At 46.1% G+C, this 26,101-nt stretch overlaps 1 protein-coding gene across 1 annotated transcript in view; it reads right to left on the reverse strand.

The window, feature by feature from the left end:
- Kif13a (kinesin family member 13A) overlaps positions 1 to 26,101 on the reverse strand; it is a 178,209-nt gene that overhangs the window by 26,250 nt on the left and 125,858 nt on the right. The window contains 12 exon segments of the mRNA XM_046453375.2: positions 64 to 190; positions 1,636 to 1,735; positions 3,327 to 3,365; positions 7,103 to 7,249; positions 7,423 to 7,555; positions 8,855 to 9,006; positions 11,422 to 11,595; positions 12,403 to 12,564; positions 15,004 to 15,153; positions 15,849 to 15,989; positions 17,536 to 17,698; positions 21,607 to 21,820. Coding sequence (XP_046309331.1) covers positions 64 to 190; positions 1,636 to 1,735; positions 3,327 to 3,365; positions 7,103 to 7,249; positions 7,423 to 7,555; positions 8,855 to 9,006; positions 11,422 to 11,595; positions 12,403 to 12,564; positions 15,004 to 15,153; positions 15,849 to 15,989; positions 17,536 to 17,698; positions 21,607 to 21,820 — 1,702 coding nt within the window.

Below are 26,101 nucleotides of genomic sequence, written 5' to 3' on the forward strand. Positions count from 1 at the left end.
ACATGGCTCTTGCCACGGGCAGTAGACACCCACCCCCAGGGCACAGAAGGCAGGGGGCCTCACCAGTCAGCTGGGGCGCCGGGGATCCCACTGCCCGGGGCGGGCACCAGCACAGCGTTCCTTTCCTCCGTCAGCCCCACCCACTGCTCCACCAGCCGCGCCTCCCGCTCCACGTCGTCCTCTGTCTTGTCTGCAGAAGAAAATGAGGGGATGGGTGCCCAGGAGAGGGAAGAACAGCGTCTACACCGGAGACGGATGTGCACTCAGTGACACCCACATGGCTTACACATCACTATGTCCCAAAAAAGGGTTTGCGGCTTTGAAGGTCAGGCCTGAGCATCGAGGCTGGGAGAGGCTGGACCAGCCCCGGTACCCACAGCATGCCAGGAAAAGAAGGCAGCAAGAGGACTTAGGTTCCTAGCACTGAAATACGGGAAAGCCTTCAAAAGACAAGCCCTAGCTTCCTAATCTGTCAAACAGTGGAAACTCAGGTCAGTGTGTTTCATGACCTTGCTGAAGTGATCAAATGAAATAATGGATGTGGCATATAAAGCTAGATACCATCTTATAAAATGACAGACAATTTAAGGACATCATAAACTATGCTTTGTAAACCTGTGTGTGTGTTTGTGTGCGCGCGCTGGATACTGGATTGAACTTAGGGGCGCTAACCACTGACCAACATCCCCAGCCCCTTTTATTTTGAGACAAGGCCTCGCTAAGTTGCCGAGGGTCAAACTTTTTTCTCTTCCTTCCTGCTTATTATGAAAAGGGATTTTATTTGCTCTACTTTGGAATGCTCTTATCCATAATTCAATTCTGGGGCTTCCCAGGTGTAGTCAAAGTGAGTTTTCACAAGTGGTCTGAGCACATTCCCCACCAGACACCACAAGCTGAACCAAGATGTCTCCAGAGAGAACTTTGGCTAACTTCTGTATAAAATGGATCAACATTCAAGATGTGTGCGTTGGTGCTGGGTCAACCTCAACACGTAGACCCTGAAGTCGGAGGGAGAGACTAAGGATTTTAAGAGCATATTTCTATTCCAGAATCCAAGTGGTGTTGCCAGCCAAAGCAAGCTGTGTCCTTCGGCAGCAAGGGAGCTGCAGAGAGCACCGTGACCCAGCTGGGGTCAAGGCTACTGCCCACCAGGAACCAGGTGCCAACCAGCATGGTCTCAGAACCTTCAAGCTGCTGTGAACCCTTGACTGTGACCCTGGTGCACCTCATACTGCTATATTGAGATCCATCACATCTGTGTTCATCGAAGCCAGATGTGAGGGCTGGGGCTGGGGCTCAGTGGTAGAGCACCTGCCTAACGTGTGAGGCACTGGGTTCGATCCTCAGCACTGCATATAAATAAATAAAATAAAGGTCCATCAACAACAAGACCCAAATGTGAGTTTGACCTTTAATGTGACAATTTTATGACAAAGCTCAGAGATTTATGAAAACATATTACTTTCAAATTCAGAGCCTTTGTAAACCAACAACATATAATTAGATTCACAAGTATCTGTATGTCTGTTTCAAGTTCAAAAAACAAAGATTCTTCTGTCTAATCAAGGGAAGAACACAACCTGCTGCCGCTGCTTATAAGCACAGAAGCTCGTCCTGGGAGTTAATTGCACGTACCTTTCTTATTGCTGACTTTTTTAATCTGCTCATCTAAGTATTCTCGTCGTTTGATGAGTGCATCTGACCACCTCTCTCGGACGCAGTTTAAGTCTTCTTCCTGATAAGACGGAGGAAAGTATCTCCTATACAGTGCGTAGAACACTGTTTCTTTCTTTTTAAAAATATGTTCAAATTGATCAGGAAACTTTTCATTAGGAAAAGGTCATTGAACATCGCTGGGTGATTAATAGGCAAGAAAGCAAAGAGGCCTCAGTAACACCGCATGCGGATCAAGGATGTCGGTATACAGAAATCAGAGCCTTGGATCTCCAAGAGGATAATTGTATAGAAAGCAAGATAAGCTCAAACCATACCAGCCGCTGAATGATTTATATATATATATATTTTTTTGTGTGTGTATGTGTGTGTGTATGTGCATTTAAATGGTAGCTATTCACTGACAGATGTGCAATTTAAAGCAGAAGGATACCATGAACAGAGCTCAAATCACATAACACCAAGTGGAAAGGAAAATGTCAGGCATTTTCATAGTTCATAGTTCCATGGTCTAATAACATTTATTTTCTGAAATGCAAACAGGGAATCTTTTGAAGTTGCTGCACAGACCTCATGTCCAACCTCCACCATGAGTCTAACCAAGGTTCTTTCATGCAAAAACCCAACATGCATTCAGCCATGCTTGAAGAAATTCCTGAAGCGGCTGTCGGCCTTCACTGGGACCAACGCGGCAGGAAGCGCGGAAAAAGCCACAAGACGTTAGTCAACGGCACTGCTGAGGTCCAAGGGAACACTGACATTGCCCGAAAAGTTTGCTTTGCCTTTTTTTCTTTCTTTATGAAATTAAGAGTAGGGGAAAAAAAACCCATCAATTCTATTTGAAATGCTATTGGACTGGCCTGTTTTAATATGACTCTTAAGATATTACATTAGGAGGAGACTCTTGGGGCTCTCTGAAGCTTTTCCCACAATGCACCCATGATTGACATACAGAAAGGCACACTGCATAAATACCCTCTTAACTTGTGTAGAAAAGTACAAACTGGGAATCAATCCCCAAAACCTTCATCTAGGTGTGCTACTTTGATCCTGACCACACTGACCGACTTTTCTGATATGGAGCCAGTTAGTGCTTGTTTTGCATGTGAGTATATTTTTTTTGTGCCTTTCCAAAAGAAAAAGCTGAGATTTAAATCCTATAGGTTGTGAAAAAACTAAGCTTAACCCTAATATGAGGAGAAAACTGGCTAAACAAAATGAAGTGCATGAATGTCTCCCATTTTTCTAGCCAGTAAAGTCTTTTTAAAAGTAAAGTGGCTTATTGGGAAAATGCTAGTTCCTTGGATGTGGGAAGCACAGTGCAGTTCAGCCTGGGAAAGACTAGACTATAGATGGAGAACTGCAAGTCTTTTTAAGTGATAATGGTCTTGCCTAGCAGGGCTTTATAAGGTAGTGATTCCAGATGGCAGAGCACCAAATACAGTATTGGGTTTCAAATTTTGAATTAACAGGGAAAATAACAGAAAAAGGACCACACCCCTGATTACATAGAAAGCAAATATAAAGCAAGTGAAAAACTGCATATTCTGGCTCCCTGGTCCTCCTTCCTCCTCCCTGGCTTCCACTTTGCAAATGCTGGCAATTAGCAATAGCTGTGCCCCATGCCACAGGATTGACAGCAGTAGCAATACCTGGTAACTATCCATATCATCACCATCCTCATCATCTCTCTGGTAGGAAAAAAATAAACACAAAGGACATGCATTTTGTTTCTCAAACAGCACACAGGGAAAATAATTCTTAGAGCTTAACATACACATTATAATGGTCGGCTCACACAACGTCAGCACAACAAAACATTTCATTGAATCTCAAAAAGGGTTATGGATTTAATTCACTTGTCTAAAATTTGAAGGATTCTCCCCCCCACCCCCCGCAGTCCTGGGGATGGAACCTAGGGCCTCACACATGCTAGGGAAGCACTGAGCGACATCACTAGTCCTTTTTAAAAATCTGAAACAGATTCTCACTAAATTGACCAGGCTGGCCTCCAACTTGCAGTCCTCTTGCCTCAGCCTCCCAGGTAACTGGGATTATAGGCATGTGTGCTATCACACCTGGCTTCTAAAGAATTTTTAAAATATAGAGCAGTTATTTAAAAGCAGAACTCTCTCTGATGGAGATGGAAGCCAACACCATTGGGCCAGGCCTCATACCAAAGGACAGGTAATATGTATTTACGGCTAGGCTGACTGAGATCTGGGGTGGGCTGAGGGAGACAGAATTGCCAATCCGTGAGGGACTTGAGAGATTCTTTGTCCCAATCTTGGTTTTGGTCAGGAAAAAACTAAGACCTGTAGGATGAGATGAATTAATCCTGGAAGCCAGGCTGGAAGCTGGGCCTCTGTCTCCAACCTCAGTGGTCTTTCCTGCACCCACCCTTACATGGATAAAAACAAAGTACCAAGGTGCAAACACAGGTCTTTGTTTGTTTGTTTTATTTTATTTTGGTGCTGGGCATTGAACCCAGGGACACTTTACCACCGAGCTACATCTCTAGCCCTTCTTGATTTTTTTATTTTGAGACAGGGTCTTGCTAAATTGCTAAAGCTGGCCTTGAACTTGTGACCCTCCTGCCTCAGCCTCCCAAGCAGCTGGGATAACAGGTGTCTACCACCAAAGAAGTTTTGATCAAGACAATTTTCCTGAGAAACAAGATCATAAAAACCCAATTATAAAACGAAATGCTTTTCATTAATAGAAAAGATATTAACCTAAAAGTGTTTTTAAAAAGTTAGAATTCTATTCACATTTATACTTCAAAATACACTACACTTTTTTTTTGAAGGCCTAGTAACCATTATTACCAGTTATATGACTACCTTATTAAATGTAAGCCTAATCTTGAAAAAATTTACCTTAAACTGATGTTGTGTTTGTGTGTGTGTGTGTGTGCGCCTGTGTGTGGTGTTGGGGATTGAACCCTGAGCCCTGCCCACACTAGGCAAGCCTTCCACCATTGTGCCACATCCCAATCCTTTTTAAAAATTTTTGCTTTCAGACAAGGCCTCACTAAGTTGCCCAGGATGACCTTGAACTTGCACTCATTGGGCCTTAGTCCCCCCGAGTCAATGGGGTGACAGGAGCACTCCACCACACTTGGGGAGTGTAAGCTAAGGAGGGACTTCCCTCACCTGAAAACAGGCCAGAGTTTTCGTGATGTGACACCACTGGGAAATGAGTACACTCTGTACTGGCTCCTGGCTACTGAATAAGAATTATGAAATACTATGTCCACAAAAGTTAGTAGCCATGACCTTGAACATGGCAGCAAAGGGAAAAAATAGCCTTCAAAGTGACTACACTTTTCATTAATAGAAGAGATATTAACCTAAACATCATTACAGTTTGGCTGGGTGCAGTGGTGAACAACTGTAAACTTGACTAGGGAGGCTGAGGCAAGAGGATCACAAGTTCAAGGCCAGACTCAGCAACTTGGTGAGGCCCTAAGCAACTTAACGACAGCCTGCTTCAAAATAAAAAACAAAAGGGCTGGGGATGTGGCTCAGTGGATTCAATCCTTGGTATCAAAAAAAAAAAAAATTTAAAACCAGTCACCAGCATAGCTGGTGCTATGCTTTATGTGTGTGTGAATGTGTGTGTGTATGTGTGTGTGTGTTGCTGGGAAAGGAACCCAGGGCCCCAGACAGGCTAAGCACACACTGTATCATTGAGGTATATCCCAGCCCTGGTACTATATTCTTCAAGAGAATACAGCTAGGCGTGGTGGGTGCATGTCTGTAATCCCAGCAGCTTGGGAGGCTGAGGCAGGAGGATCACAAGTTCAAAGCCAGCCTCAGCAAAAGTGAGGTGTTAAGCATCTCAATAAGACCCTGTCTCTAAATAAAAAAAAATTACAAAATAGGGCTAGGGATGTGGCTCAGTGGTTAGGTGTCCTTGAGTTCAATCCCCAGTACCCACCCTCCACCCCCCCCACCCCACCCCCCACCCCCGCAAAAAAAAAAAAAAAGAGAACAGAGCACTGAGAAAAGGCTAATGGTTCAGAGTTCACATTTTGATTAAAAAAAAAAAAAAAAAAAGGTCAGTTTTAACTCAAGAGGTCGAGCCATTCTAAAACATGCAAATAACCAATCCTTACAATTTCCCTGAAATGGGAACACTCAGCCAGTTGAAGATCCATGTTTTGTAAGGTCACAGTTGAAGACACACAAACTCAATGGTTCATCTAATATCTGAGATTTATTAAGCCACAAAGTTTTATTGCAGAAACAGACCTCAGAGAATAATTGTCTTCGCCATTTGGGACAAGGGGGGAAAAAAAACCCTCAGTTTTAAATTATCTGGCGAAGGCGACGACTTGGCAGAGCTGGAGAGATGACGAGCCTGGTCTCCTGACCCCCAGGTCTCTGCTCACCTCTACCAAGCCCTGCAGTGGTCCCCGGAGCTGACCACCAGGTGAGGGACTGAGCTGGGATGAGGCTCCTGCAGTCCACCTCCCTGCCCAGGCCAGCGGAGGTCGGGGGAAGCCACCCCACAGAGCCTCACCCTCCAGCCCGGAGCAGCACATCGCACACAGGGCTGGAAGGACGAGGGAAGGCGGGGTCTGGCGACGCCATCCCTTCTTAGAGCCAACAGTCTGTGCCCTGATTTTGAGCTTTCAGAAAAATCTGTCTAAATGCCACGAAGCCAAAAGGGTCTGAGATGGGAGATGAAGCATTCGCAGGCGGCAGGGCTCAGGCTCCAGCTCCAGACGGACGATGAGCCGGGAGCACACGCCCTCCGACAGGCCGTGCAGGGGCAAGCCCCCACTTTAAAGCTTATTCTTGGGGATGACTCAAGAGGGTTTGCCTGGCAACATGAAGACCGATTCTTTAAAGTTTTCATCTTTTTTATTTTTAAATGAGAGCATAAGATTTGGGAAATGGAGATTCAATGGACAAAAATGATCACGAGGACAGCTTTATTATTTAAAAAAAGGAGTAAAGCTTTAAAAGAACTGGTTCATTCTCAAAGAGTACGGTGGCAAATATGGCATTAAAGTGGATCAGGCCAGGCAGCGACATCAAATGTCCAACAAATTTTGGGCCAGATATGAAATAAACCTGCCTAAAGTAAATAACTACTATAGCATTAATATGTGTGTTTATAAATAGGTTATTATTAATTAACAATGAGCAAACACAGTGTTTTAAATCTAGGGAAATAGGCAAGGGGTGGAAATGTGAATTGGGGGAAGATATGTGGTTGATACAAGTTCTATTAGATTCCCAAGCAGGTACTCATCAGAGAGCATTAACTTCTTTACTTCTGTACAATCTAATTCCTTTGCCTCAGTGCTGGGGATCCAACTGGGAGGTCTCATGCATAGGGGGCAAGCACTCTGCCACTGAGCCACGACCCCTACCCCGATCCTTGTTAAATACCACTTCACATCTGCGTGCCTTACCTGGTAACTGTCCAGCCCTCTTTGGAGTTTGGTGGACCTGGCAGTTACGCAGCCAATGGATACCGACAAGATGGCTTCAACCATGAGCGGCAGTGTCCCTGAATGCTGAACAGGTTTCACTGTGACTTGCACTCTCCGGGAGTGACCCTGCAGAGGTGTGGTGGTGGTGGGGGAAGACAGGTGGCAGGCATGGGGATGGGGAGGCACAGGAGAAGGAATAAGGGGAAGGGAAAGTATTGGGGAACAGAAATATGAATTATTAGAAAATTCCCAGAAACCGTGGGAGAGTGGAAACGCGGATCGAGCAACACGCTTAGTACCTGTCTGAGCTGGAAGACGCCCCCCGTGTTGACATCTTTAGCCTGATGAAGCTCCACGGCGGCATATTCCCCCAACTCATTCAGTTCTAATATGGAGATCCACATCTCTATTCTTCGAGTTACTTCATTCCACCTGCCAAATGACCCAACAAGAAACAGCGTCACCGTCCAGTATTAGTAACGGAGCAAGCCATCAGTCACTGTGCACGCCCCCCGTGCTGGGCACCGTGCCACGGCCATCACATAGGTGATCTCCTATGGCTTGCATGTATTGAGACAGAACTTACCTTCAGTGACACGCCTGGAGCTCCAGCACAGAGTTTGAAGAGTTTGGGCAAATGCACACACCTGTGGACCCCTCCCACCACTCTGTCGCTCCCCGTTCAGTCCCCTGAACCTGTGGTAGGAGGCCACCCAATCAGGTGAGTTCTTCCAATTCCAGAACTTCATATAAACGAGATCACACCAATGGACTCTTTTGGGTCTGGCTTCTCTGGTTTCATATAATGATTTTTGATATCCAAATGGATATAAATAGTTCTTTCCTTAATGCTGAGTAAGACTCTATTGTATTTGTTTACCAATTCACCCACTGAAGGACATCTGGGTTGTTTGAAACTTCCCCAAGTTTTTTATCCACTTTGGATAAAGCTGAAATGAACATTTGTATACACCTCTGTTTATGGACATAGGTTTTCATTTCTCTTGGTTAAATATCTAAATACTTAGTGGTGGGATTGTTGGGTCATAGAAGGAATTGCCAGTTTTCTCCCAGATGGTGGCTTACCTATTAATTTTCATAGTTATATGTTTAGATTGGCACAGCTCTTTTTCTCAAAATTTTTTTAGTTGTTGGTGGACCACTATTTTATTTATTCATTTACATATGGTGCTGAGACTCAAACCCAGTGACTCCCACGTGCCAGGCAAGCACTCTACCACTGAGCCAAATCCAGCCCTTCACGGGCACAACTTTTAATTTTGATTAAGATCAATGTAAAAAATTTATTCTTCTCCGATTAGCATTTTCTGTGGCCTAAGAATTTGCGACCAACTCAAAATTGTAAAGATACCCTCCTGCTTTCTTCCATTAGCTTTATAGTTTCGTTTTGCATTTAAAGCTAGGGATCTATCTCATATTAATTTTTGTGTCCAGTGTCAAGTAAACTCAAGGTTAACTCGTTTTTTGCAGTTGTCGCAGTTAGGTCTGTTGAAATAACCACCTTCCCCCTGTATTTCTCTGGTGCCTGGCTGCTCCTTCAATTATTCTTTAATTGGAGACAATAGTGTGTGACTTAATGGAGGAAGCAAGCACAGAGACATTGAGTAACTTGTCCAAGGTGACAAGTACAGTCCAGGGGTCACCGTCTGGCTTCTCTCTCACTCAGGAATGAAGTGACCCTGTGCTTCCAGCTCACAGCTGACGACGCACCTGTCATGCAATGTTCTTGTCTTAGCGTGAAGAGAGTCCACTTCCCAGACGGAGCTGCCATTGCCAGCACACCGGTGGCCCCAGACCTCAATTGCCAGCGCTCCATCTGATATGAACTCTAGGAACTCCTCGGTGACATTCACCACGTAGTCCTGGGTAAGAAAGGAGAGCAAGACAGGAGCCACGCATAAGCAGACTGCGAAATCCCTTAGCCTTCAACTGCACACTGATTCATGCTGGAGGATTTTAGCCTGTTTCTACCTTAAACCCATCCCTTCTATTTTCTGGGAAAATGATAAAGAAGCACAGAATAGTGGATCTGGCAGGAAACTGTGAGGCTATTTAATCCAACCGCTTTCTTTTCTAAGTGAGGAAACTGAAGAGAAGGACTTATTCAAAGTCAAACTGCTAGCTGGTTTTTGCAGGGCTCAATCTGCATTCTCTTCCTCTTGGTTCCTTCTTGGTTCTGCAGGGCCACTCTGACTTCCAGCTGGCACGGACTCAATCAAAGGATTGCTCCTCACCATGGCTTGGGAGAGTAATGATGGAATTCAATTTTCTACAGTTATCTTCATGACTTATGTATGCTCTTGCCCTTAAGCCCTGCCACCTCGGGTCCCCATTCTAAAGCACAAACAGATGACGGTTTGGAAATGGATAGGGAATTGGCTGAGAGATGTGGCAGATCACCCCGAATTATGCAGCAGGCAAAAGAACAAAACCAATTTTCTTTCCATTAGCATCTCAGAGGAATCCCAAGTGGATACTCTCAGGTGGAGTCACTGTGTGACTGTAATTTATAGAAACAATGTGTTACACTGAGTTATACTGTGTTTTCATTTTATTTGGAGACAGACCCAGAATTTTAGAAGGAAAAAAAAAAAAAAAAAAAAACTTAAGGTTACATAGTGCACCTAGGGCTCCGGAAATAGTTTATGTTAAATAGTCTTTAACCACCAGGATGCACCTAAAATTCAGACATCATCCTTTTCTACTTCTAAAGAAACCACTTGGTAGATCCAAAGAAACATGAGGAATATTTAAAAGAATGAATATTCAGAGGGCTGGAGTTGTGGCTCAGCAGTAGAGCACTCGTCTAGCATGTGCGAAGCCCTGGGTTCGATCCTCAGCACCACATAAAGACGAATAAATAAAATAAAGGTATCGTGTCCAACCACAACTAAAAAATAAATATTAAAAAAAAGAATATTCAGAGAACAGGCTGAGTATGATGCACACACCTGTAATCCTAATTACTTGAGAGGCTGAGGCAGGAGGATTGCAAGTTAGAGGCCAACCTGGGCACCTTAGTGAGACTCTGTCTCAAAAAATAAATAAATAAAAAGGACTGGGGATGTAGCTTAGTGGTGAAGCATCCCTGGGTTCAATCTCTAGTACAAAAGAAAAAGAATATTCAGAGAACAATAACAAAAGAATGATTGATAAATATTTGGAGAACAGACTTGCTAAATACAGTAAAGACATGAAGGCTATATTTAGAAAAAGACTTGACAATCTTTCCCTATGTGAAATTTGATAGGTGGTGATATGCATGTGTTTTCCGAGTGTAAAGCTGGAAAGAACAAGCACAATTATAAATTGAAAAAGAAAGGGTCTTGAATATCTATCAAGAATTGTCCAGGAAAAGGACAATTTCAGAGAGCATAAAGTTGGTCTTTCAGAAAAGAACTGCCGGCAGTCCCCTATAAAAGGAGAGCAGGCAGTGCCTCCCCCAAGGTCAGTCACCTGCACTCACCATGAGCTCCCCTTTTCCATTTTATATTTTCTTTAAAAATTCACACAGAACGCTGTGCTTAGCATATTATGCCAAAAGAATGAGAAGTATCTATAACAACTCACACATCAAGAGGCTCACAATTTTGCAGGGCCTAGTGTGATCCTCATTTTGTAAAATATTTTTAAACCAAATTACATGTGCATGATGTAAAGGTGTATATCTATGTCCATTTATGTGTATATGCACATGTTCATCCTACACATACGAGAGTTGCAAGGCATAGAAAATATTCTACTAAAATACATTGCAAGGTGCAGTGGCATACATCTGCAGTCCTAGCTACTCGGGAGGCTGATTGATGCAGGAGGATCTCTTGAGCCCAGGAGTTCACAGCTGGCATGGGCAACACAGTGAGACCCTGGCTCAAAAAACCAACAAATAAAAAAACCCAAAAAAAATCAAGTATAGAAAACTGCTACTAGTGGTCAAAAGTCTGTAGAATAAGACTGCAAGTTGAAGTCTTTCAGATTTTGTTTTAAATATTTCTAAATTATTCAAATTTGTAAAAGTTGATTTTGAGGTTAAAAAGTCCAATAAGATGTTACATTTAATGAAAACTCTTATGGGGAAACCTTGGAAGTTATGATTGGATTTTACAGCTGCACCTGACTCCACTGCCCCGACACAGTTTGCTTCATTGCTTTGTTTTTCTGCAGTGCTCGACGCTGACCCTAGGGCCTGGAACGCATACAGTGTACAGGTGTACAGCGCGGGCTCTAGCTCCAAGTCACGCCCAGCCCTGGAGCTCACTTTGCAATGGCATCTGTACCTTACAGTGAGAGAAGGTCACTGTGTACTGGGCATCCTTGGACTGTGGGGAGGGCACATCGGGGTCCACCACCGGGGCAGCCACGGCAGACTCACACTGGTCCCAGAACGTGTACTGACAGAAGACGAAATTGGACAGGCTTAAGGGCAACCCAGTTGCCTCTTTGATTTTGACCTGAGGAGATTAAAAGATGCAAATATAACTCCTATAAAGGGAACATTAAGTCACACACTATATTGTCTCCAAGTAAAGAGAAGGTGATGGAATGAAGCAGTCTTCCATTTGTCATCTGAGAACATTTGATGCATTTCATTAAAGGTTTTATGTATAATGAAATCTGTACCAGAGTTCTCTATCTACAGTGGAAAACCTGGTAACAAGTACACACATCCCTGCAAACCTTCCTACTGACCAAGTTTCTGATACAGATGTGATCTGACTCACTAAGCAGCACACACTCCTCACGTGCCCAACACAGGTGAGCCTACCACACCTGTGGGCTAACCTGACAGAGGACTGAAAATGTTTAGAAAAATATCATGCTTGTGCAGAACCCCTGTAGATTTCTTTTCTTGTCATTTCCTAAACAACACAGTAGAATAGGTCCTTATGTAGCATTTTGCTGTATTACTCAGTATATGTGATCCAGAGACTAAAGTCTGTGAGGGTGCACAGATTATATGCAAATCCTCCCCCGTGGTAGATAAGGAGCTGGAGCCTGAGTGGACTTTGGTATCTGTAGTGTGTCCTGGAACCAATTCCCCAGGGGTAGTGAGGGAGGCATACGTGTGCTTTTGGAATTTTATCCAACTGTCTTCAGAAAGTGTGCTATGCTTCTGGAGAAGATGCCGCCCATGGTTCCATCTGTTTTCAGACAATTTAAACTCTATGACTCTGGGTGAAAAATTCTCATAAACTTCTTGACCCTTTGCCTGCACCCCAAAGGTCATCTATGTGCACCCCCTGGGCTGCCCGGCTCACCCGGCACGTCAGCTTCTTGACGCGGTGAATGATCTCTCCACTGCCATCCACGACTTCCAGGCTCCCGCTTTCGCTCGAGTTCTCTGAAGAGTCATCCTCCACCACGCGCTCGGGAACAGCCCCCGTCACCCGCATTACCTCCACATGCAGACGCCCTGCAACCTGGGCCAGGGGACAGCACCAGGAAGTTACAAAGCTTGCCACCGGCTCACTGACATGACTCAGAAACCCACCTACAAACGCCCGGGAGCATCTCTGCGGCCCCCACCTATGGAAAACCCACCACACCCAGAGCCCGGCACCTGCAACAGTCCTGCCTTACTTTGAGCTAAATTTGCCTCCTCGCGACTTGCCTTCTGGAAACATCCTCGGTCTTACCTTTTTACTTCAGGTCAACCCAGGAACAACTGGACGGCAGCTTTCACATTCTACCTGGAACTCTCTATGCCCCACGTCATTCGTGCAGGCATTTATTTGACCAAATGCTTCATGAACTTATTTATTTCAAACACCTAGGCTCATGGGACACCAAGATAGAGATACAGGCCCTGCCAGGAGGGAACTCCCAGTCACGTGGGAAGAGACAGTGAGAAGTCAAAACCCAATAAGAATACACAGACAGAGGGTAAATATGTTCATTTATGGACTCAGCAAGTATTCACTAAGGATGGGTGGTGCCAGGGAAGGTGCTAAGCCGTGCTCACAGCCGTAAACCAAAGAGACGTGGCTCCCACGCTCATGAAGCACAGAACTGTGCAGCTCAGGCTGGCCTGAGGGGTGCTGATCCCAGACACACCTGTGTCGGGAAGAACGGCCTGAAGAAAGCCACGCAGATATAAGAACCAGCTCTTTTACAGCTGTTTTTCATTCCCCATGTGGTGGTAGTTCTTGGAGAGGGGCCGGTTCAACAGCGTTCCTCCTGAAGTCGCTCGTAGGGAACTGAACTAGAGCACAAGGAGGATGCTCAAGGGGTGTTCTCAGCGCCCTTCTGCAGCCAGTCACCCTCCAGCGCACAGGTCAGGTCAGAAGGACTGCCCAGGAGGGGGCCACGTCCTCCGTGCTGCCACCTGGGCAGGGAGGGTTATTTGGAAAGGTGGCTCAGACTCAACTTCAACACGGCAGCTGGCACCAAGAACCTGAGAGAAGCTAATTGATGATATTTGACAAGTGAGACAAACAGAAGTGGTAAGGAGGAGGAGACAGGAAATGTGATAAATCAGCCAGAAGATAGTGGGTCAGATTGTATTCTTTGATTTTTTTTTTTTTTTTTTTGAGAATCTAATACATTTGTACTGTAATTTCAGGGGGATTCATGAAGTATCACAGCCTACCTCAGACCCCAATTTAAGAACCCCTGAGCAAGGGTCTCAGCCATTAGATTCCTTTACCACATGAGCTGTATAATTTTGGGGTGGGGTGGGGTACTGGGGTGGGAGCCCAGGGCTATTCTACACTGGGCTACATCCTAACCTTTTTATTTTTCATTTTGAGACAGGTTCTTACCATGTTACTGAGGCTGACTTTGAACCTGCCACCTTCCTGCCTCAGACTCTCGAGCCTCTGGGATTATAGGCATGAGCCACTGTGTCCGGAGAGCTATGGCTTTTTTTTTTCCCCCGATACAAGGGATTGAATGCAGGGGTACTTAATAACTGAGCCACATCTCCAGCACTTTTAATTTTTTATTTTTAGACAGGGTCTCTCTAAATTGCTTAGTGCCTCCCTTTTGCTGAGGCTCTTTGAACTCTCAATCCTCCCTCCTCCACTTCCAAGCAGCTGAGATGACAGGTGTGTACCACCATGCCTGGATGGGCTATGCATTTTTTAACATGGGAAAAAGCAACCCTGGCTATTGGTCCAGAGCAGAATAGGTGGGGGGTTACTACACACAGACGTGGGCCGTGGACCTGCATCCCACCAGGGCACTCGGGTCTATTTCCCAGCATTGCTCTGGGGAGAACGGCATCTTATCCCCAGGCTGCTCTTGGTCACACACAACTTGGTACTTTTATAAGTTATAAAGGACAAGCTAGGAAGTAAGGGCATTACTAAGCTGTAAATAAAAACATCAGCTGATGAAATGATTTTAAAAAAGAAAAGGTTTGAACTTCAACATTTTCCAAAATGTATCTACATAACTGAAATAGGAGGATTCACAAGGGGGTAACAATGGGTTGTTTAAACTTATTATTTTGAATATTTTGGACTTCATAATAATCCTCCCAAGTTACGTCATCTTATAAACATCATTTAGGGGCCGTGAAGGAACTAAAGATACGAGATTGCCTTTTAAAAGGGAAAGCGATATGGGGCATGGAACTGAATCTTGTTGTCAAAAGATGTCTAGTTAAACACACATACACACACATAAACACACATACACACACATATACACACACACACACACACTGTGAACTACAAACATCATCTGTGTTATATTACCTTTTAAGACCATGACGTAATCTTGAGAGTTTCTACTAGTACCAGCGATTAGCTGAGAAAAGAGTAGGCAGATCGTGACCGTCTGCCCTGGTTTCTTTATCTACCTCAAGATGGCTTTAAAAGAATTCAGACCTCTATTTTGAGGCGACCTGCCCTTACCTCCCCCTGCTGGCTGATGATGGGAACTGCGTACTGAAGCTTCACGTCACAGAACAGGCACTCCAGGAACACGTTGGCCACACCGATCAGGTTGTGGTTCTCCTGGGCTTCGTAAAAAGGGTCCCCTCGCTTCCCGTAGAGCCTCTTGGCCTGAGCAGTAGGGAGGGCAGGCGGTGGGTGGGCAGGAGACAAGACATCAGCTTTGTATTATTTAAAAACAGCATTAGAAAAAAATCATGCTTTAAGGAAGTTTTGGTGGAAACAAATAAGTAAAAGAAGAATCGTGTTCACGTCATACAACAGAATCAGCATGTAAGATGGGCTTCCTTGTTGGGAACTAAGGAACCGCATGGAGGATTCTCAGCTGCTGCCTCATCTTCTCCGTCACAGCCGCCTGCAGTTTCTCCACCCCACTCCTCTGCTTTGCCTGTGGTCTTTGCCACACCTTCTCTTCTATTACTAACCTCCAAAACAATGGAGTCACTCTTCCAAGCCCACCCAGCCAAGGCCACCCCTAGGGGCACATGCACACACGATGAATGCAAAACCCGTGCTGCCTCTAGACAAACCGATTTTCAGGACACTGACAAGACAGCACAGGTCCACCTCCGTCCTGTTCATGTGACTTGAAATGAGACGGTGCCCATCCCGCTATGCTACTGCTGCTACTAAAACTCTTTCAAAATCACTTTTCTGTTTTTCTCTAGTGTCATGGGTGTGCATGCATGTGTGCTTGTGAGCACATGTATGTGCATGGGTGCACGCATGTGGGTTTCTGGTGGTGACGTCATCTGTGGCCTTGGCATTTGATGTGACCCAATTTCCTTTACGTGTTGTCCTTTTACCTCAGGGACATTCTCCTTCCATTCTTGATAGAGGTCTCTCATGTCAATTAACTTGTTCTCCAGCTTCTCAATGGTCCAAACCTGGGTGCTCTTCCCCTTTCTCCTCACCTGAATAGCAGGCTCACTCACTATCGCACCTCTCTGCAGGACGAAGAAAACCAACAAAATGAACATTGCAGCTTTTTAAAATTGTTAAATCCTATACATACACACACACTCACACTAAAGTAAAGAGTTTGCAGAACACATAAAATGTATATAAAAAAGATAATATTCTCATCATGCTAAACGAAATAAGCCAATCTTCCAAAATCAAAAGCCCCATGTTTTCTCTGCTATGAGGATGCTAATTCACAATTGGGGTGGGTGCGGTGGGAAAAATAGAGTCACTTTAGATTAGGTAGAGGGAGTGTGGGGAGGCGAGGGAATATGGTGGTAGGAAGGACAGTGGACTATATAACTACATGACTGGTGGGATTCTACATGTATAATCAGAAGAAATTATACTCCATTACATATGATATATCAAAGTACATTTTTACTGTCATGTATAACTAATTTAAACAAATAAAAAAAATTGTTTTAAAAAGCTAACATTCTCGTACCTAGGAAATACTGCATTATTTTCTATCTTCTATGCCCACCCATGCACACACTGTATCTTTTTGTTATTTATCTGGAACTGGGGATTGAACCCCGGGGTGGTCAACCATGAGCCACATTCCCAGCTCTTTTTATTTTTTCATTTTGAGACAGGGTCTTGCTAAGTTACCTAGCAATTCATTAAGTTTCTCAGGCTGGCCTTGAACTTGCAATCTTCCTGCCTCAGGCTTCTCTAGTCACTGGGATTACAGGTGTGTGCAACCATACCTGGCTATACTTTTCATTTTTATCATAACCAGGATCAAACAAAATGTATCATATCCCAATTCTCTCACTAGTTTTTTACATTGTTATTATTTTCTTAATATTCTTCACAAACGTGGTTTTTTTATGGCAACATAGTAGACCACCATTTGGACTTACCACACATATGACTGATCATTCTGTTGTTGAACATCAAGGCTGTTTCAAGTTTTCACTACTACAAAGGCCACCGAGACAGCAACCGTGTATACAAAGGACATAAAACTACATACCTTCTAGGCCTATGTACTCAGAACTACTGGGTCAAAAAACTACAACCTCGCAAGTCTGATGAGGTGCTCCCTGACTCCCTTCCTCACTACCTTCCTGGATTGAAAACGAATGGATAAAGGGCTGTTTTCTTCCCAGTTTCCCCTTACAGGAAGAATTCTCCAAGTTAAAATGACAGGAAACCTCCCTTCCTCCTAGGATTCACTCTTTAAAAGGTATTGTAACAAAATACAGATGGCCCCCATTTCAGGAGGGGACGTTTCTGTACAAGGGGAATGCAGGATGATCACTTACATATGCTTCTGTCAGTAGGAAAGTATTTAAATTAGCAATTCCTTCAGCCGCCCAAACCCTGCATATCCTGCTTAGAGCACATCTAAAGGGTTTGTTTAAGGAGCATTCTTACCTGGAGAGGGGTACAAAGGAAGGCTTAAAAAGGAATGAACACCTTGGGTCACATCAGGATCTCCCGAAGGTGATCTGCGGATTTCAGCTCATGGTGCTGCTGACCACTGTACGACCCACTCTCCTTCTTTCGGGACATCCTTACCTTTCTGTTGGCACTGAGGTTTGCAGCAGGGATCTGGAGAGTCACTTGGTAATCAGTGAGTTTGCTCATTTCTTCAGCTAAGAAGTTTGCTTCCCGCACCAGGGTATTAGCTTTGACTAGCTGCTCTCGTAGTTTGGCCAGGCTCTGCCGGAAGAGTTCATCCCTGTGGGGTCACATAAAAGGAAATGAGCTCATCTAAAAAAACCGTAAACCTGTTTGTAAGTGAGTGGACTCATTAGAAAATGGCAGAAAACTCCTTTCAGACAAAATTTTCCAACCTATTTTACCAAGTCCCCTCTGACCCCTCTAGCCCATGCCTGGGTTTTCTCCTGGAATCACTGCTGGGGTCAAAGCTGCATGGGTACAGAAGTAAAACCCAGGTTTGGGGGCCGGGTGGTCACTCAGTGGTTGAGCGTTTGCTTAGCAGGAGTGAGTAAGGTCCTGGGTTCAACCCATAGCAGCAAAAAAAAGAAAGTTATGTTTAAAAAACTACCAGATTTTGACATGAGGATTTAATTTTTTTTTAAAGTAAAGAAAAAGAAATGATGGTTATGACTTTTGTGTGCTACAGGCTGGCAGAGGCAGGGGGTGTTGGGTTGGGAGGTGAGAGACCTAGAGTTAGAAGAAGAAAGAAACTGAGGATTTCTTCAGCTGGTGAAGGTCACCGTCTCTGCAGCAGCGGGGATTCTTTTTAACTATACACAATAGCACTTGGTGATAAAAGGCTTCTCTAACACCTGATTCGGTCAAAACCTCATGACATGGCTCTCACAGCTCCACATCTGTCACAGTTAGGACTTTTCATTTACCTGCATAACTACTTGATTAGGCTGTAAGCGCCCCTCGGGCAGGGATGATGTCCTTTTTGTTTCCGCTACACTTAGTTCCTGGCCAAGTGTATGGCCCAGCAGAAGACACTTAAAAAGACCCACTGCATGGAAGAAATGCGCACTCCTGGATTTCACTTTTGAATCTGGGTTCAAAGATAACCCAGATGCGCGACTGCTCTGTGCCCAGCGTGGAGGGCTTCTTTTCTACCCTTCACATGTCCCATCCCTCCTGGGAGAAGATGAGCTCAGAACACACAGTCCTGCTCCTTTCTCGCCCCCTGGCAGGCGACACAGGAGGCACACTGGAGAGTGCGCACATCCCTAGGATGGTTCCAGAAGGGTATGTCCATTTCCAGGCGCCCACCCTGGCTCTCGCGGTAAGCTTGGTCTCTTCTCTTTCCCACAACATCCCGAGCCCTGTTGATGCTTCTCTGAAGCATTCCTAAGCCCCTCTCCACTTCTTCAGGCCCCTTCTCTACAGGGCACTCTCCTGCCTCTGCCAGGCCACTCTCTGGCTCAAAATCTAGCAGGGATGCTCTTCTCCCAGGGCATAGATACCAGACACTCACGTCTGTAGGTCTCCCACAGGTTGTAATAGTTTTAGAATTAATTCTCCATGCTTCTCTATAAATCACCATCTAGACTAAACAAAACAGCGCAGCCTTCCCCAAACATGTCCATTGCTTTCTGTCTGTTCATGCTAACCCACACCTGCCCAGGGACCTCCGACTGGGACAGAGGCTATAGTGGGAGTGGAATGCTTAGCACGGGGATTGAACCCAGAGCCTCCCACTGCTTAAAAAAAAAGAAAGAAAGAAGGAAAGAAAATAGGAGAGGGGGGATGAGGAAGAAAAAGAAATGCCCTTCTCTGCTTTCTACCTGTTCAAACTCCATGTTTCAAACTCACTTGAAATCTTGCTTTCTCCAGGAAAATCTCTGCAGAAGACTCCACATGGCTGGGGTCTCATCCTCCACTAAAGGCCCATCACCCTTACCATGCCCTTGCCCACAGGGTGACCACATACTTCCTAGCCACGTCAACAAACTCACACGACCAACACAAACAGTATCTCCTCGTTCCCTACCAAGGGACATGGTTCTACGCCCTAGGGACACTTCCATGAACAGAACAGATTCCCTGCCCGCAGGACGCATTTTGCAGTGGAGAAGACAGAAAGCAAATAAATAAATAAACATCAAGTCACTGTCTTTCCTACTGTGGAATGAAACCGTTCTGTAGCCTCCAGTTATGATTCAAGTTTTCGCATCACTCTGTCTGGCTCCACATTACATCCTACGTGTACAGAGAGCACACACCACATCTGAAGCTTTCTCCTTTCTCTGCAGCTCTATGCAGCTCTGGAACACACCTGAACACACATGGATGTGGGCGGGAGGCTCAGCCTCTCACCACCAGCCACACTTCTTCACCTGGTGAAACCTCATGAAAGTGAGACAGCAGCCCTGCTTATCATTCTGAGTGACATTCCCCAGATATCTGCTTCTCCAGTCTTAAGAATCTAAGTCCCAGGGCCTCTTGCCTCCAAGAAGACCCACTGTCTCCCTCAATAGTCTCCCCCTTCCCTTTCTTATCCCTTCTAATAAACTCAGGCCTGTTACTCTGAAGGGAAAAAAAAAATTCAGGGAAGTGAAAAAATTTAGATAATTAACTGAAAGATGCTATGATTAAAGGCAAATCCACTTTCTCTATCAGGTACCTTTCTTGTCTTTGATATTCTTGACTGAACAGAAAGGGCATCAGTGGGTATAATTACACCCAAACCTTCAAAAGCTGGCTACCAGCTCACAGTAGATGTGGGAAAGGTGGCTCTTGGGAAAGCGCCACTGGGTCACTTTTGTCAGCTTCTCCCAGGGACAGGAAAATAAAGAGTAACATTGAGACGCTTGATGAGCCTTCACAGCCGGGCATCGGGACAAATGAGTCAGCAGCCCCTGGGAAGATGCAACCGACTCCTTTCTCCTGGCTTCGCACAGCCCAGCACCAGAGCACCCGGAGACGCGGTGCAGGGCGTGCTCCCCTTCTCTGGGCCCAGCTCCCTGGAGGGGGCTCCTGTCCAGCCTGTCACTACCAGGGAGGGATGTGGAATGTGTGGGCCAGAGTGGAGACTCCCGAGTCAGACTGCCCTGGCTCCGACCCCACGGCTCAGTTTACCAGCTAAATGACCTTGGGCAAGCCCGAGCCTCAGTTTCCTCCTGTGTAAGAGAGTGAGCACAGCCAAAGACAATGGCAGGTGACGACGACAGGAGGGAAGGTAGAGCACTTGGTGCCCAGAGCACAGTAAATACTCTGCAAATGTCAGCCACAACCTCTGTTGTTAATTATAACACAGGGTTCATCCAGGACTGTAGACAGAGCTGGATTTAAGCTCAGGCTTTTCTACTTACTGGGTGGTGGGAGTTTATAAAGCAGGAATAAGCTGGGTGTGGTGGCACATGCCAGAGGCACAGGAGGCTGAGGCAGGAGGATCTTAAGTTTGAGGTCAGCTTCATCAATCTAGCAAGGCCCTAAGCAACTTAGCAAGACCCTGTCTCTAAATAAAAAAATAAGAAGGACTAGGAATGTGGCTCAGTGGTAAAGTACCCCAGTAAAAAAAAGAAAAAAAAAAATCAAAAAAGGGCAGGAATAATAGTTCCTATGCACAGTGCTGTTGGGAATGTTGAGTAAAATTAGCACCATGCCTAGATTGTGGTGTGAACACAACGGAAGTCAGTGTCAATTTACTGTCCACTGTGGTGGCCGATATTATTATCATTTCTTCCACCACTGCCTCCTTTGAGAGGTCTGATATAATCATTTTAAGTCTTATGCCTTGGAAATTCACATTTAGATTTCTCTACCCCGAAGTTACATTTGAATAGAACCCAAAGTTCCTCTCCCTTGAAGTTAAATTTGAATAGAACTAAAAGTAAAAGAAATAAAAAAGAAGAATCTGCTTTTTGTTAAAGACTTGGATTCCAACTCGTCCTCTTTCAACACTGAGCAGCGTGGGCCTTCTGCGCTGGCTCCTTGTTCGGAGTGTGGGGTCGTTCTCAGGGCGTGCTGCGGCCCACACACCTGACACATCTGGGGTGGATGGTGTCTCTGAATTCAAGGAAAAGCCACTGCCCAGCAAACTAGATATGGGGAAACTCGTTTCCTCTCTGCGAGACTTGTGCCCCTTGGACGGGCCTCACGAGCCCCTGGCGCCTGGCCCCGGGCCGCCCGCCCGCCCGCTCTTACCTCTCCTCTGCCCACTGGGTCACCTTCTGCTGGGCTGTCTGGCTGCTGTAGGACAGGCGGTCGGGGCCGCCACTCGGGGGCTGCCGCTCGGGGGAGAGCTGTTGGCGCAGTTGCTCCAGCTCCCGCTCGTACATGAGCCGCTGCTCCTCCAGGGCGCTTCTCTTCTCTTCCAGGTACTGCTTCTCCAAGGCCTGGACCACGTTTTGAACTGGGTCTGGGGAGTCAAGAGACAAGCAAGTGTCTTGAGTGGAGGCTGAGGCAACATCCAGGCAGCCTGCCGGGGCTGCTGTGGCAAGAGCCATCACCCGCCCAGGTCCTCGCCCACAGTCCCCTTCTGGGGGCTCGCAGGTCAACTCCTCTCCGTTTCCTTTTGTGATAGCATTTTGGATGACATTCTTCACACCCACCCCGTGACTGTTTGGACAGATCACCCATCTCCTCCCAGCAGGTGGGGGAGGAGACGGGATGTGATCCTCACCCTTGAGAAGAACGTCGTGAAACCCAGGACAGCGCCACGGACAATGGGATCTTTGCTGACTTGGTTTCTAGGCACCTCTAACTTCGACGTGGGCATGTCAAAGGGTTTATGATTTTTACTACATACCTCAGTACTCTTGAATTTCTCTAAGAGGAGAGGAAACCGAAAAATCACAGCATATGTTTGAAAATATGGACTGAGCATATGGTCTGGCCGTTTCTGAGGTGGCAATAGCTAATACGGTCATTAATTTGCAAAGCTAACAAAACCTGCACCAGCCATCTTGCTGATCCAGGTCTGAGCTCCCACGACACACGTGTGCACAGGGGTAGACACACGGACGGATTGCTCAAAGGGGCCATGTGATGATGAGTGGTGGCTGTGGTACAGGTAGGACTTGAGCCCAATGAGATGACTGGCCGGGCAGGACATGAGCAGGCAATGACCAAGGAGCTCGGTGCCAGGGAGACAGATGAAGGCGCTGACCACAAGCACCAAGGTACAGGCATCCCATGGGGGCAGAGTGGCCTACAGGGGAGTGTGCCAGACCACCTCGTGGGACAGCAAGACCCTCACCACTGTGGTGAGCGCCTCCGGAAAAGACACAGGAGCAAGAGGAGATCACTTCTAGACCTGCCTGGAACGTCATTTCCCCTGTGCATCTATGCACTGGCCTGTATTCAGCGCACTGTGTTGAATACCACACTTTAGTTCTCAGTTCAATTTACCAGAAAGAAGCTGGAAACTAAAGTGATGCAGAGGGAGATTTGTATCATCTGATTATGGCACCGACTGACTTTTCCAAAATACCCCATCAGGTTGTGAAATAAATACGTAAATTGTACCAATTTTTTATATTAGCGTTAGGAGAAAAGGTAACATGCTGACTTTAAAAAATGAGGTTAAGTAATACAAAACAGAAAGAAGCGATTTTTTTAAAGTCACAAGATACACTCAGTATGGTGAGTTGTTTTAATGAAACACAGTGGCAAAATTAACTCTACCAGCTACATCTCAAGCAGAGGACTTTTGCCCAGCATGCGGCCATCTCTTGAAAACCTTACAAAAGCCCTCAGGTGGACTTCATCCTGATTTAAAGATGAAGAAGTTGGGACTCACAAAGTTTAAGTAGCTACCTAACATCACAGAGCTAATAACTGATAGAGACAGGTTTGAAGTTCAGGGAACTAACTGGCTGATTGGCTGGGTATTAACTTGGTAAATAAAATGTCTTATCAAGCACTCTGTTAAAAAGAACACTCTTGAAAAAGAGAAAGAAATATATACCATTCTTTCCTGACATAAAATTCACTACCTTCTTAAGAAGCAGAATAGTTTCATAGAGAAATTGCACTATTAGGGTTTTCACTAAGAGAGGCTGAATGAGATCTTTAGTGCGTATTTCCACTCATTGGTCAGTAGTAGAGAAACAGGCATGATCCCAAATGGCTGAGGCAGAGGGATCTCCACCCAGGTTTCTTGCCAAGGCAAAGGCCAGTGAGTGAGTTTGAACTGTCAACAGTTGCCATGACTTGGCACAACTGCTGCTCAGGGGCCACACGACTCTGCACTCCTCCCTCTGAGCCTCAGTGGCTGGCCTTAGAGGCCTTGCCCCAGGGAAGGGCTTTTGTTTTATCTCTGAGGCCAATACCATCTTGGAAACCCCTTTCTCGTGGACATTTGTGATAACTCCCTCTCCCCAAAGCGACCAGTATCAAGCCTCTGCCACAATTCTGCACCTTCTTATGTCAATCATCTTGACCAACAAGGCCATCGACTCTATGATATGGCCCCGAACAGAAGCCAAAGACCATTTGGCCTGTTCTCCAGTAACTGGATTGAATATTAGAAGATTATCCAGTTTGTTTTCCCATCACTTTCCTCCTTTATAATTTTCTTTGTGATGGTGGAGTTGTCACCCAGTGTCCTGTGCATGCTGGGCAAGCACTCTGCCACTGAGCCCTCTCTGCGGCTCTTGAATGAACTGCTTCAAAATTCAGCGAGTCTAATGCCTCAGGCCAAGATACCAGAGAGTTAAGTCTTTGAGGAAGAGAGAAGGACCACAGTGATTGGTCTTCCTCACTAGTTCGTGATTTCCCTGGTAGGTAATACAAAATGAGCTCAGACCAATCAATCCTGCAGAGAATGGAAGAGAGGATGATGGCGGCAGTGGTGTTGGCAGAAAGGTATTCACATAAGAAAAAGTATTAGAATTAACTTGCACCAACATGGTCAGAGCACTGGATGGGAGGGGAGTAACCCTACAGAAAAGTGAAACCTTTGAGTCTTAGGTGGAATGATTGGCTCCTGACCTCTGCTGGCCCCTTAACAGTTCTTTACTTTAGAACTAGCTAGAAATTAGGAAAAGAGGTATTTATTTCTCCATGCATGAGATGAGTGTTTAATTCCTATTGGAACCCTTGGGAAGAAGGCACCATTGTTGAGGGGTATTAGATTTTCCTTTTACTTTAAACTCTAAAGGACTGGGTTTCAGATCAGTTTTTCCTCTGGAGAACTAGACACCTTACTCTCCTGTATCACCAGGATAATGGAGGGGAGTGCACTTTTGGAAGCACCACGGCCCTGCTGTTGTGCTCCTGGGCACCACAGTCACCCTTGTCTGTGCTCCTGGACATGGGGACAAGAGTGTCATGGAACTTTAACCACTGATGAGGCAGTGGGGCAGGAAATAACTGAAAAGAACATTTTCCGGTAAAGAACAGAGTACATAGCCAGTCCTGGAGGGGGGCACCCATGATCCCAGCAGCTCAGGAGACTGAGGCAGGTTCAAGGCCAGACTCAGCAATTTAGTGAGCCTCTTGTCTCCAAGTAAAAACTTTAAAAGGGGCTGGGGATATAGAGCTCAGAGGTAGAGTGCTTGCCTAGCATGTGACAGGCCCTAGGCTTGATCCCCTAAACCACTGAGGGGGCAGGGAGAGAGAACACAGAGCACCTCTGTCAGGCAGAAAGCTCCAGCTTCTTGCTGATGTCAATCAGATTTGGCCAAAGCCGCAGCACAAGCACCAGACAGCAGCCCTGCGGAACAGCAGCCAAGCCCCGCATGCTGAGGCCAACCGGCTAAGAACCTCTGTCCCATTGTTTGTGGAGGAGCTTCGTCTGGAACCACACGAGAGGGAAGAGAATCTTCAAATAGGACCACCAGGGGGATGACCACCAGGCAGACAGGCTTACCATCGGGAAGCCACCTAGCAGCAGAGCGGAATGCAGTGAATGCCATGGGGCCACCAGCCCTGTGGCACGTGCACCAGGGTGTGCTGGTGTGCCCTGGAGGCAAGTGCCACTGACCAGTGGATCTGGACACTGGAATAAAGACTGTGACTTTTTTATTCCTCTCTCTTTATTTGATGCACCCCCAATTCTATATGCAGAACCCCCAATTCCATATGCCAGAGGTCCAGCCATGCCAACCTCCTCCGGAGGCTTCTTCCAAGCGGGAGTGAGAAAGTCACTCTCTCAGGGAAGAGCTCCACTGTGAATAACAGGGCTGCCCAGGGTCCTGTCGGGTACGGGCTGCCTGTGTCAGGGTCCTGGAGGTCCCTGGCTCAAGCTGGGGTCCTCAGGCGCCCCAGGAAGAGGCGAGTGGGAGAGTGAGCTTGGCCACACCCACAAAGGACCTTCTCGGGTGCTCCTGAGTGTAGCCCTGAGCTCCTGCCTGGAGACAGTTCTAGTCCCTGCAGTGCCTCTGACGCCAGACAACAGGGAAACTGTCCTTTCTGGTGTCCCAGGCCCCACATCTGGGGACTGGAAAACTGGGGACAGGAAGAAGGGGCAGTAAATCAGCAGGCAAGGAAAGCCAACTGCAGTGGTTTACTAAACACACACAGGTGTGTACAAACACAGAGGGAGAGAGAAAAGGAATCTGTCCCTCGGGACACAGAGGAGGAACTTTACAGGAACATTGAAAACCTTCTGGAAAGAGGGACCTGGCAATACTGCTGCCAGGAGAGAGCCTTCTTCAGAGATCTGAGGCAGACGGGGGCGCAGGTCTACAGGACC

Source organism: Marmota monax, unplaced genomic scaffold, assembly GCF_021218885.2.
Source record: "Marmota monax isolate L192 unplaced genomic scaffold, Marmota_monax_Labrador192_F-V1.1 WCK01_AAM20220418_F8-fsc00029, whole genome shotgun sequence".
NCBI classification, from domain to species: Eukaryota; Metazoa; Chordata; class Mammalia; order Rodentia; family Sciuridae; genus Marmota; species Marmota monax.